Source organism: Silurus meridionalis, chromosome 5 (genome assembly GCF_014805685.1).
Source record: "Silurus meridionalis isolate SWU-2019-XX chromosome 5, ASM1480568v1, whole genome shotgun sequence".
NCBI lineage: Eukaryota > Metazoa > Chordata > Actinopteri > Siluriformes > Siluridae > Silurus > Silurus meridionalis.
In genome coordinates this window covers 14,946,617-14,960,664 of record NC_060888.1, presented here as the reverse complement: position 1 = coordinate 14,960,664, position 14,048 = coordinate 14,946,617, and the positions used below count along the sequence as shown (strand labels likewise).

At 40.0% G+C, this 14,048-nt stretch overlaps 1 protein-coding gene across 7 annotated transcripts in view; it reads right to left on the bottom strand.

The window, feature by feature from the left end:
* atp11c (ATPase phospholipid transporting 11C) overlaps positions 1-14,048 on the bottom strand; it is a 61,380-nt gene that overhangs the window by 26,053 nt on the left and 21,279 nt on the right. For all 7 annotated transcript variants that reach the window (XM_046849124.1, XM_046849119.1, XM_046849120.1 and 4 more), the window contains exons 2-3: positions 13,193-13,312; positions 11,708-11,797 (exon numbers count right to left, since the gene is read on the bottom strand). In XM_046849124.1, the coding sequence (XP_046705080.1) occupies positions 11,708-11,797; positions 13,193-13,312 (210 nt within the window). The remainder of the gene's footprint in view (positions 1-11,707; positions 11,798-13,192; positions 13,313-14,048) is intronic.

Below are 14,048 nucleotides of genomic sequence, written 5' to 3'. Positions count from 1 at the left end.
CCTATGAAATCACACACACACACACACACACACACACACACACACACACACACACACACACACACACACACACACACACACACACAAACAGCTCTGGGCTCCCAGGAACACGTTTTGGCAAGCAAAGACAGACACAAACATGCTCAAAGCAGCTTCCGGATTCTGCTAAGGGACTTGTGTTGATATCACATATGCATCAACTGGAAAAACAAAACAAAAAAATAAAAAAAAAGAAAGAACATGAAAGGGAAAAAAGAGGGGGGTGGAAAGATCCAGAGACCAGTTTAAAGATCCAGAATCACTGTATAAGGATATAAAAATCCCTCTCTCTCCTGCCATCGCTCCCTCTGACATAGTGAGGCTGCTCCTGTTGCTCAGAGGGTCCCCATCTGCTCGAGGTGTGCTAGCAGCTGCTCGGTGACACTGATGTCAGAAGCATTCGCTATCAGAGAGACCAGACGAGGGAAGAGGAAAAGCTTAACGGGTCAGGAGAGAATGGCTCCAGAAGGTGTCTACTTCACACCTTTGAGCATATTCAGCACTATGAAAAAATATGCCTCTATACTAATGTATACTGCATTCATCGGCACAAATGACAAAGCCATAGGGGACTCATTTTCTGTGGACACAAACATGATCCTGTCTTCAGTGGCATGTGTGAAAAGACCTCCAGATTTCTGTAAAGCTGCTATTAGTCAATGCGCTATTGAAATCGATTTGAATTGCACTAAATTTTAGGATCATTTCCTCGATACTTTGAATGAACGACTTTGTAAAGCAACAAACAATTGACTGAAGTGAAACTCCACCAATTGTCTGATGTCCCTAATGTGGGTTTTATACCTTCCTATGAACCCTCATTAAACTATACTCAAAAATCTGATGCTCGAAAAAAAATACAGAAAAGCCACAGCTTCTTATTTGGCCGCATTTAACAATATAAATGCGTTTTCAGCAAGAACACCCGAAAATCAGACTCTGAACTCACTTAGTTTCACTAGTCAACTTAAAACATAACCACAACAACATGACTAAAGTAACATTCTCTTTATTAGTCATTTGAATGCTTGCATAGGTGAGCGGTAAATCAGATGGTTAATCAGCGGTATTGTGGTCAGACAATTTTGTCTCTTAATTATTCTGTCATTGGTGCAATGACAATGTATCTGATTGGATGCGTGTGTCAATATTTTTTATAAAAAAATCGCGATACCTCGATTTAAGAAAAAAATAAAATAGTCTTAAAACGTAAATAAAAATAAATAAATAAATAAATAAATAAATAAATTAAATAAATAAATAAAAACATCGCACAGCCCTGATACATATTGAATTCATATTGTCCTTTTGCTTTACTTGTCTTCGCCATCTTTTTGCTTTTGTTATAGGGAGCATATTTGTGTCATTGCTAAAATATATAAAGCCCTTCTCAACCAGCAGGAACCCTGTCCATGTGTAGCCTCGAGGGTTTAACGCTCGTCTTCAATCAACTAATTTCGGGGCATCAGCACAAACTATTTATCTTGAGGAGCTGCTTTATCCTGGTCAAGGTGGCACTGAGTCTTAAAATAGGGAAAACATCCTAGTGCTACTGTAAAGCAGTCAATCATGCATAGGAACGTGGTAAATATAGCAACCTCGCCTCGCCGTGTTTTAGTAAAGTTTGTCCCCTGTGGTTTGTGGAAACCTTGGCAGTTGCTGGTTGTCACTGCACCAAGCTTCCCCAACACCTTGTCCTCACAGCATGTGTAGTGAGCAAGCAACAATAACGACAACAGCAGGTGCTGACATGCTTAACATTTGAGCATATGGGAAGCAGCAGCAGTGTAGAGCATGCCATGAAATATACGCTTCCTTTTATGAATACTGGGAAACGCACTGAAATCGTTGCCCAGGGATGCACTGTGGGCTCTGAGAGTTCAGGTTTAAAAAAAAAAAAAATGGCAGACAATAAATTTAGCCTGTTGTGTGTTCTATCCAAACAAAATATTGAGTGATTTTTTACAGACTTGAGGACACCCTGCTATTGACCATATATAAATTTCAGTACCCAAAAGCAGTTCCTGTAAACACCCTCACTCCACCTTTTGTGGGTGAGGAGTAAATACAGTCTAAATAGTCAGCCGTCTCTATTCCACCACAAAACTGCCTGCACTCTTGGGGTGGAAGGAATATTGTTTCTATCTCATGTCAATCATGTCTGTTAGCAGAAGTGTGTAGACAGATCTTTTCTTCTGACACTCCCTTCTGAAGAGGTATGAGCAGAAAATGTCAGCAGTCTTTCAAAGATTAATTCTCACAAGCTCTATGCATCGTGTTCTACATAAAAGCACCCTCTCTCTCTCTCTCTCTCTCTCTCACACACACACACACACACACACACACACACACACACACACACACACACACACACACACACACAGGTGCGTTGCAAGTGCTTGAAATGTCAGCACTAATGGTGCCATATAATGCATTGCAATGCACCCGAGGAAAACGACTAGACATTGCGTTACTGCACTACACTTCAGATCGTGTATCTAATTGATGCATGCTATGAGGATTCCTGGAGGTAATGACACGTGGCAACACTTGACACAAACTCAGACTGTGACTCCGAGTGAGCCTAAGGGCTAAGAAAACAGTGTTAAGCACTGCCATTATGCTAAATAAACACATTTATACCAATATCCAAATGGATTGATCAGAAGTCCCAGCTACAAGTCTAAAAACAGGGATTTTGTTTTTTAAATCAATGCACTGATTCTAATATATTTGGTATTGTATGAGGAAGTCAGGTGTGGCAGAAGTATGTGAGGGTGTGCAGGACATATACAGTATGAGGACAGTGTGAAGTGTAAAGTAGGAATGACAGTCTGGTTCAAGTTGGAGGTTGGATTACATCAAGGATCGGCTCTTAGTCCTTTCCTGGTTGCAGTGGTGATGGACAGGTTGATGGACGAGGTCAGACAGGAGTCTCCATAGACTGTGATGTTTGCGGATGATATTGTTATTTGTGGTGAGAGTAGGGAGCAAGCTGAGAAGACCCTGGAGAGGTGGAGGTCAGTAGGAGTAAGACAGAGTACATGTGTGTAAATGAGAGGAAGAGCAGTGGAGTGGTGCGGTTGCAGGGAGAAAAGGTGGAGAAGGTAAAGGAGTTCAGGTACCTGGGGTCAACAGTCAAAGTAATGGAGAGTGTGTTAGATAAGTGAAGAAAAGAGTGCAGGCAGGGTGGAGTGGGTGGAGAAGAGTGGCAGGAGTGATTTGTGATAGTAGGGTATCTGCAAGATTAAAAGGGAAAATTTATAGGACTGTGGTGAGACCTGCGATGTTGTATGGTTTAGAGACAGTGGCATTGAGTAAAAGACAGGAGGTGGAGCTGGAGGTAGCAGAGCTGAAGATGTTAAGGTTTTCATTGGGAGTGACGACGATGGACAGGATTAGAAATTAGTTTATTAGCGGGACAGCGCTTGTAGGACGTTTTGGAGACAAGGTGAGGGAGGTATGATTGAGATGGTTTGGACATGTGCAGAGGAGGGACATGGGGTATATCAGTAGGAGAATGCTGAGGATGAAGCCACCAGAAAGGAGGAAAAGAGGAAGACCAAGGAGGAGGTTTATGTATGTGGTGAGGGAAGACATGCAGGTAGTTGGTTTGAAAGAGGCAGATGTAGAGGACAGGGGGGGTATGGGTTAGGGTTAGGTTTAGCAACAGGAGCAGCCGAAAGAAGAGGAAGCAGCACTCATTCTATTATATTACTGCAACTGCTATCTCATGGAAACTTGTATAGTATACATTTCTCATAATTTAATTATTTAATAACTAAAAATAAATGGGAGATATTTATTTAATAATTTAAAAAAAATATATATAAGGGGTTTTGAATGTCTGAGCTGTGTAAGAGACATTTTTACACCACAGGAGAGCCTTTAATACACTTCAAGGCTCTTCTCTGTTCTAGCACCGAGGTGGTGGAATGAACTTCCCCTAGATGTCTGTACAGCAGAGTCCCTGACTATCTTCAAACGACGACTAAAAACCTGCCTCTTCCTGAAATACCTAAATTAGCACTTTCCAAGTTTGTAGAATTTGAGTTATATTTATATTAAGTTTGTAATCTTGCGTACCAGTGTAGATTTATTCATTAGAGACTCAAAGCACTTTTGTACGTCGCTCTGGATAAGGGCGTCTGCTAAATGCCACAAATGTAAATGCAAATGTAATACAATAGAAAATTAGATTTTTTTCAAGAGAGAAGTTGGAAAGGGAATGTAGCTGCTATAACTTAACTCATAACTTAAGTTTAACAACATAAATAAATCAGAAACTGTAATAAGTGATAAGCCGCTGTGGTACATGACGAATAAAATGCTTCAGGGTGTGCTATAATAGTGTAGTGTCCTAACACTTTTTCCGCTCCTTACACCTATAACAGCACGTCCAGTCATGTTTAACTTCTTACATAATAACCCGAATCAAAACGTCAGTGCCCTTTCACGGAATGTAGTAAGCAGGGCATTGTAAAGAATTAAAGAAGTATGTTACAGTGCATAGGGTGGGATGAAAAAGCACACAGCTTATCCACAATCGCATTCTTTAGCAAGAGAAGACGTGATCTTTTCATTCTACGAAAGTCCTTCTGTGCTTCCTGTACGCTTGGGACTTTTCTGTACAGAGGTCACTCTGAGGATGCGGACATGGCGACTTTCTGTGCAATCAGGAGCAGCCAGTGGGCTCCGTACAAGGAGTTATTAAATACAACTGAACCAGTATTAATTATTTCAGAGGAACGCCGTAATGACGCCACCTCGCAGCTTCAATCAGCACTTGTTTAAAAGTCAGAATCAAAGTCAATAATACAGCAGCCCACACTGAAGAATAATATAAATACATTTAAATGTGCTGTAGGGTTTCCCAGTGGGACTAAAACTAGCGTAGAAAAAAATCGAAGTCTAAGAAAAATACACTATATCGACAAAGGTTTGTGGACACCTACCCATTAGTTTTGCTTTTTGAACATCCCGTTCAACATTATTCCCCATTTGCTGTTATAATAACCACTCTTCTGGGAAGATGCTCCACTAGATTTTGAGGTGTGGTTGTGGAGATTTTGCTCATTCAGCCACAAGGGTGTTAGTAAAGTCAGGTGCTCCAATTCATCTCAAAGGTATTCAATAGAGTTTAGCAGTATAATTGTAATTCTGGAACAGCTTTTGGTCTACTAGATCTGCTACGGCAACAGTTTGGTAACAGTTTGGGGAAGAACCACAGAAGTCACGTGTCTAAGTAATTTGGTCCTTATAGTGTAGTTGGTATATGTTATGCCGTTTAGTCGGTTTGAATCAAACTCTGGTGTCTTTACGTTTGCCATTTAATCGAGCAAGTGTGAGCGATTGGGTATGCCTTTAAAAAACCGTAGCACGGGATAAACGTACAGACAATGCTTCAACTTAATATATGATTATTTATTCAAACGTACAAGGTACTGGCTTGGTGTTCTCCATGCTAGGGTGAGTTTTGTGATTTCGAAAAGCAAAAAGGTTCCTTCGCTTTTTTTTATTAATTATTTATTTATTTTCTTTTCTGTCACCACTGAATGGAGGAAAAAACTCAGTAAGCAAACTAATAGGTGTGAAAAAGTCTAATATATGCTCCCTGGCTTGCTTTGCTACAGTAAAAAACAACAACATAATAATAAAATAAAAAACTGTCAGTAAAGCACACTTTAATAACCTTGTCCATGCATCACTAAATCAATTATTATTACAAACTACAGACAGAAAACAAAGAGCAGAGCAACAGAAAGTGTGAAGATACGGCTGTGAGCTACCATGAACCCACAGCCAGAACCGCTTCAGTGCACATTTATACCAATATCCAAATGGATTGTTCAGAATTCCCAGCTACAAGTCTAAAAACAGGGGTTTCGTTTTTTAAATCAATGCACTCATTCTAATATATTTGGTATTGTATGAGGAAGTCAGGTGTGGCAGAAGTATGTGAAGGTGTGCAGGACATGTACAGTATGTGGACAGTGTGACAAAAATGAAGTGTGCAGTAGGAATGACAGTCTGGTTCAAGTTGGAGGTTGGATTACATCAAGGATCGGCTCTGAGTCCTTTCTTGTTTGCAGTGGTGATGGACAGTAAAAACAACATAATAATAAAAAACTGTCAGTAAAGCACACTTTAATAACCTAGTCAATGCATCACTAAATCAATTATTATTATAAACTACAGACAGAAAAAAAAGAGCAGAGCAACAGAAAGTGTGAAGATACGGCTGTGAGCTACCATGAACCCACAGCCAAAACCGCTTCAGTGCAAAGGGCACAGATCCCACAAGTGTCTTTGTACATTAATAATATATATATATATATATATATATATATATATATATATATATATATATATATATATATATATATATATATATATATATATATGTAAAAAATGTATATATATATATATATATATATATATATATATATATATATATATATATATATATATATATAAATAAATAAAATACATTTTAATTTTGTATAGATTAGTTACCCAAAATGTCATGTTTTATTTATTTTTTTTTTATTTTGTTTCAAATATCCTGAGAATCAGATTGAATTCAAGAAGTAGTATTGTGTAGATTTAAGCAGGAGGCATTACTCTACACATGGCGATCTCTCATGCACACCCATTACACAGGAGTTTACATACGGCTGCATAGTAAGAAAAATGTTAAGCTCTGTACAATAATTTCCATTAATCTGTTTCAACTTTATTATGTTTGAGATCAGTTACTTAATGTGAGCTCCTCTTCCTTTTACATAAAAGCTACAGGTCTATTCTGCTTTTCCTGCAGGAACCTGCAACGCTATGTTGAATATCTAACTTGAATATAGAAAGCTGTATCAAAAAGCTGCTAATCAATCGCAAATCTTAAATTCAAATAAATATACACTCCGCTCCAAAAATACACCTGTGGAGTTTTGCCTGACTGACACTGTATAATGGAGTTAAAATTAGAAAATAAATACAGGTGCAGCTTTTGAGCTTTACATTGAGGGTCTTTACATTTGAAACAGGGAAATGGTGCAGGAATCACAGCACTTTCCATACGAAGTCATTTCTTTCATAAGGAACCAAAATATTTAATTGGAAATCCTTAAAACTCAGGTAGGTTGTAGGTTCCAGACTTCAGGTAGACACTTGGTCCCTGGTGATGCCCTCCCAGGTTTTTACTGCGTCTGCCTCCAGTTATGCCTTCAGCAAGTAAAATGCACTTTCATTCGTATTCAGGACATGTGATGACTTGATCATTGCAGACCATTCCCAGTCTTTGCATTAAAAAAGTCTTGGTTTGATTTTAGAGCATGCTCTGTGCTCATTGTCTACTCATCAGCAGTCATATCAGTAAACACAAGCAAACCAGTTCCATTCTGAACTATGCATGACAACGTCATATAATGCAGTAGTGTGCTTCAGATTATGAGCAGTTCCTTCCCTTCTCCATACTCTTCTCTTTTTTCTGGTATATCTTTGTCTCATCTTTTCATTAAAATAGATTTTCATTTATTTTATGTTTTTGGCAAACTCTAACCTGGTTTTCCTGTCATGGAGGCTTACCAATGATTTACAGTACATCTTGTGGTTATCTCTCTATATTTACTCCAATAAACTTTGTCCAAATTGTTAAGTTTTATACAGATATGTCCAAATCCTAAACGACATTCTTGATCTGTAGAACTAATGAATACTGCCACAATTGTTTACTGCAGTGTTCTGGGACTTTTGTTGTTCCTGAATTCACCAGAGCATTCTGTCTGCCTTTCGGTCTAATGGTTGCTTGCTTCACTACCAGTGACAGTTCGCTGGACAGTTAACATAACAGATTCCAAAACACAAATGCAACACTTCAAATAAACTCAAGGTTTTTTCTTTTATTTTGTATATGAAATAATGCAGGAGTACCACACGCACAACTAAGCCGCTAGATTTCCAATTACTTTAGTCCCTCAAATACGAGTAATACGCATATTAAAAAGAGTGCTATAATTTAGATGCTTTTTACCTAATTTGGATGTTAATACCATCAAACTGATGCTGAAAGTCACACTTTGAGCTCGATCTTTTCTTTTTTCTTTCATGATGGTTGGCTGCAGAAATACCCAAGCAGCATTATGCCCTGTTACATAAACACTGCACCAAATCCAGCCCATTAAACCTGATGTGCAATTCTGAAGCTATGCATTCGTTCAAAGTGAGGAAAGAAATGGTAGGACATGCGGTATTCTCCAACAGGTGCAAGCAGTGTTGATCAAACACGCAATATCCTCAACAACAGCTGACAAATTCTGTCCTAAACATTGTCCTTTTCTCTCTACTATCTCTCCAACAAACACACACACACACACACACACACACACACACACACACACACACACACACATAGGACATTCCATTAAAGTGTTTTCAGAAAGAAAAAAAAAAATCTTCCAGCATCTCTCCTCCTCCGCTCTCTCTCTCTCTCTCTCCCCTCCCTTCTATTCCCATCAGGACCGAGCAAAGGCGTGCAGCTCTATTTATAGCCGAACTCGGCTTTTTTTATCTGCCAGTGACTATTTGTGGCTCTAGAGAACTACAGAGGGCTTCCTGGCTGCTGACGTCAGCTGGGCTGTGCTGCAGAGGCGTAGATAGAGAAAAAATAAAAAGGATAAAGAGGGTAAAAATGGAGAGTCTGACAGCTTTAAGGAAACAGAGAGGGGAGATCAAGCAGGATTGGGAGAGATGTTAGAAAGTTTGATGAAAGAGTGGGAGGAGAGAGAGACGCATGTGGTTTAGGGTACGATGTCGCATTCTCATGGTGCCTCTGAAGAAGCCTGTGACACGGGTGTGGTCTCTGAGTGACAGCGGCTCGGTGTGTGTGTGAGATTCCCTCTCAGTGCTAATCGCGGGTTACGTGGGCGAGCTCATATCATTCGAGCTCGGGAGAGAGGAGGTCCTCCAGAGGGAACCTGGATTAGTGGAGACACGCCAGCCACATGGGAAACACAGACAACCCAAGGAGAGCACTCTCTCTCTCTCTCTCTCTCTCTCTTTCACACACACACACACACACACACACCAGCATAAAAACCTCTTTCCACAAACGCAGGCAAATAAACAAGAAGCCAAAATAAAGGTGGCCATGTGTGACAACAAATATTTGCATTCTCACACAAGTGCAATGAAGGTTATCGCACAAACACACACACACACACAAGCATTATTAAGCATTATAAGTTTACACTTAAGCTGAGCAGGTGACCTTATATGATACATCATACACTGACAAGTTTGTGGTGTTTACCAGTGCTGTGTACTCTCAACTTTAGAGACATACACAGGACGCTTTAAATGGGGACGCTCCCATAGCAACCATCTGTAGGGTCATTCCCAACTGCAGTGATGAAACGCATTAACGTCACAGGGACCTTGCAAATGGCCGTTTCAAGTGGACAATTTACGCAGTAGATTATCTGTTATTAGGCTTCATGGTTTAAAGTGGAATAGCTTGAGTGGCCTGCTATAGAGCTCTGACCTCAACCCTAGTGAACACCTTTGGGATGAATGCTGACTGCACCCCAGGCCTCCTCACCCTATATCAGAATTTACCAGCACCCTTATGGCTTAATGAGCTCAAATCACATCTGCTCTCCAAAATCCAGTGAAACATTTTCCCCAGGACAATGAAAGTCATTCTAAAAGCAAATGGGGACTAAATGTGGAATGCACAAAGCACTTATAAATGGAAATGGAATAGGAGCACGCACAAATCTTATGGTCAGATGTCCACAAACCTTTGTTCATATGGTGTATTTTGTATAATATACTGTAGGGTGGAGAGACTAGGGAATAGTCACATTCACAATCAAAGTGTTTGATTGTTAGTAACTTGAATATTTTATTTACAGCAATCATTTGTTCCTCATTAAATCAAGCCACACAAAGATCCTTTGGTAAAACAGGAATCGTGTTTTTAGTCAGTTGACTAATAGTAAAAAAAAAAAAAAAAAATGGTATTTGAATAGTTGAATAGTATTTAAACTACATATAAAAGGTCGACCACTTGATTGGCCGGCTGATTAAATCGGGACATTTTTGGCATCTTTTTAAATAAATCTGCATCGGCCGATTGTGCTGCAAATTATTAGGTGATTATTTGGCAGGCGCATCAGACACACCAAACCGTGCATGTACGTTCTGCGCTTGCATGAGATAACATAACTCCCCGTACCAGTAGTGGCAGTAGTCTGTATTCGGCATCCAAACAGGGAAATCGGAAGACTGCGAATATATAAAGCAAGCAGCATTTAGACCTACTGCGATCATTACTAACTTACTCCTGTCGCTTTCCTCAATCATGTCTGCTAAGTTGCAAAAACAAAATCAAGAATGACAAGTATCCATGTGTTCCCACTTCATTCCACTCAGTCGTTGTTTGCTTGCGTCAGTTCCGTTTTGTTTTTTTTCTCGTGTGCTTATTCGCTAAACTAAAAAACAGCTGTCCAACTAGAGCCGACAGTGCGGAACACACCGAAAAACTAATGCCGACCGTCAGCTTGATGTGTCCCCGGCTTTAAGTCCTCATCCTTCATTGTAAATCTAGGGTTATATATTTTATTGGTTAAATATGATACTACTTTTGGAGAGAGAATGAGAATAACATGTGGACAGAAAATGCAAGATAACTTTTTGGATCTTTATTGTTATCGAGCCTTCAACCAACTGTAGTTTAGGCTACAGGTAGGCACAGGAACCAAAACATGCTAACAACTTGTGTTGTTCAATAACTGTTTAATTTAAGCATTTTTCTGTATTACCTCTTTTTAATTAACTGTTATGAGGAGAAGGAACTGTAATGCTAACTGTAGTTAGTTTTATAGCCTTGGCATTGTTGTGTGTACGCTTTCAAGTTTAATAAATAAAAAAAATGCTCTTAAAGTGTGAAGCGGAGATGAAACAACTAGGAACATATTAAATGCCAGACTACGGGCATTTTATTTATTTTTTTTATGTGTATACGTGTGTGTGTGTGTTTGCTGTGAGATCTCCATTGATCTCCATTGTGCTCAAGGAGAATGTACACCTTGAGCTGTAACCATCTCCTTTCACCTGATATAAATAGCAACTAATTCAACATGAAACAGAAACAGAGGAACATTTCAAGTGAAACGGAGGACATCATTTTTGGGAACTCCCGTCAGTGTCACGTCACGTGAAAACCTCAATCAGGCTCTTCTTGAGAGAACCGTTTAGATAAAAATGCATGTTTGCGTCTAGGCTTGGAGCACTAACAACTAGACCATTTCAGCAGAACATGCTGCCTGCTAAATCAAATGCAAAAGGATCAATATTTTTCATAAGATCTTCCATGGTAATAGTGTGCATTGTTGCATCACATATATTGCAACAAGGGATATTTCAATGCATATTACTAGTTTAATGTATGTACAGACATGCACTTTTAAGGGCTAAACAGCTATGGAACCCCCCACCCCCTCCCCTTGCTCGCTCGCTCTCCCTCCTTCTCATCAGATCGGCCAAGAGAATAAAGACACAGCAGGTTCCAGGAAACCACAGTATAAACACATCTCACACTGCTGACTTTAATACACAAACACACACACACAAACACACACACACTATTTTTCAGCAAGCAAGTACTCACCTGCACCAAAAATATAATGAGGAAGTAGAAATTGGCGATTCTTCTGAACTGCTCGAACAGGTTCTTTGGCAGGAAGTTCCATATTGTGTACTGCAGAGACAAAACAAATCAGGCAATCAATGTGACACTAATAAAACTAAAAACGCACATGGAGCAATGTGGGTCTCAGTCTATTGGTTGGACAAAAAGCTGAAGTTAGGATTCTTCATAAGTTAATGACACTAGGCAGAAGTCAGAGTTTTGTTGCTGCAGGTGGTTTGCTCATTTGCATAATCAGCTCATCTTTCTTCCTCTTTCTCGGACTAACTAAAGCTTTAAAAGTAAAGAGCGAAAAAAAAAAAAAAGCTGAACTGGGAACTAAATGAGCTGCATAAGATGAGATGAATTGTTCACAGCACAGCACAAAACACTGAGTGAATACTGAATCTGGCACATGATGAAAGAAACAACGACAATACTCAAGGTCTATGTATAGAGACACATTCTGTAGAGGTGATGAAAGAGTACAGGTCTGGAGACCACAAAACATCCTTTGGCGAAATCCGTAAAATCACAGGACAGGAACGGGAAGCCTAGGAAGCTCAAGCATGGACAGAACAATATTTGAGGATTGAGAGCGAGAAAAAGCCATAGAAGGCAGGTCTGGAGCGAGGATGATTAGAGAGAGATGGTGCAGAGGAAAGATGCTGTGAAAAAGGAGAGGGATGATGAACGCCAGACACATAGCGCAGGGTAAACACCGCGGTACGGGTAATTAAAGTGTGTTTACACCCGTCGCACCAGAGCAGGATTGATCACGCGATCCCACAGCAGGATCGCAACTAACTCTATAAATTCTTATTTCTCATCATTTCTTCCACCCCCCCTCTCTCTGGCATATCCCACACTCTACCACTGTCAGGAAGTAAGATTTAGGAAATCCCGTCAGATTCGGGAAAGAGATTGAATCACCCGCTTCGCTTGGCATTAATTGCGAGTATGCGTGACGCACAAATAACTGAGAGAAGATTGGGGGAGCGAGAAAAAGGACGGAAAATGAAGATTAATTCGCACCGTGGCATTTTATGGGGTGAGAGCGTGAGTCAAGAGGAGGGAAGTATGAGAAGAGTGGAGAGAGTGGAGAATGTGTGCGTGAGGGTGGGTGTGAGTGAGCATGCTTCTAGAGCCGCCTCTACACCTAGAGAGCAGGTGGTAAAGCGGCAGGGAGACTAGTAAATGTCTCCTGCGTTCCCTCTCTCTCTCTCTCCGTCGCTCTCTCTCTCTCTGTCTCTGTGCCCCATGTGTAACCTTACAGTCACTGCGTTGCCATGGAATGAAACAACAATTGATAACTGCGAGCATGCCAGAAGACAGATACAGCTTGTAAAGATCCCAAATGTGTTATTGTTATTAACAGTTCCAATCCAAACCTGATCCCACAGCAGCATCCATTTCCAAAAAAAAAAAGTTCAATAATAAAATAAATAAAAATAGAATATCACATACCTTGGAAGACACTATCCTGTTGTCACAGAATTTAGGAGGGATGAAGGCCTCGGTCGCCGGACATGTGCGATGTCCTACCAAAATAGTCCTACTGTCCACTCGTTTCTCATCACCACCAAACTACAGGGACACAGAAGAGAATGAGAGAAGAGGAGAAATTGAAGAGGAGAAATGAAAATATGCTACATTTTACAACGCCATAGTGGTCTGTTGAGACAACGCATTTATAGTTGTCGGGTCTGCTCCGTATCAAGCCAGAGTGCTCGCCCGAACACAGGAACAGATTTAGAAATGGTTCTTATTTAGCACCATGTAAGGGGCTGAGTCCCTCGTGTACTCCTGAAACGAGCTGCGAGAGTTCAGCGTTGTCATAACGTGTTAAATGTCACTTAAACAGTAAAGCACACGGTGAGGCTTTGTTTATTTAATTACATCAGATATCTCTCAATATATAAACACGTGCTGCTGCTCAAACAGTCCTGTACAGGAGTTCCTACATTCAGCTCTACGGATTAGAGTCGAAAATGCTTTCAGTGTGTCACCAACAGCACTGTATTTTTGTACAACACTGTTTCTGATCACAGATACTGTGATGTATCAAGATGCTGTATGTTGATACAGAATACAGTGCTGTGCAAAATATTCGGCACATGCAAAGTCAGGCTGAAAAGGAAAAAAAAAGGCTGCTTTCAAATAATGGCAAATATAATATTTTAATATCTACATAAAAAAAAAAAAAAAAAATCATCTTGCACAATACACTAACATTCTGTTTTGAAGGCTGATGAACACCAAACACTCCACCTCGTGCACCAAACACTCCACCTTTGCATGGAGAGATGTTCTACAAACATTG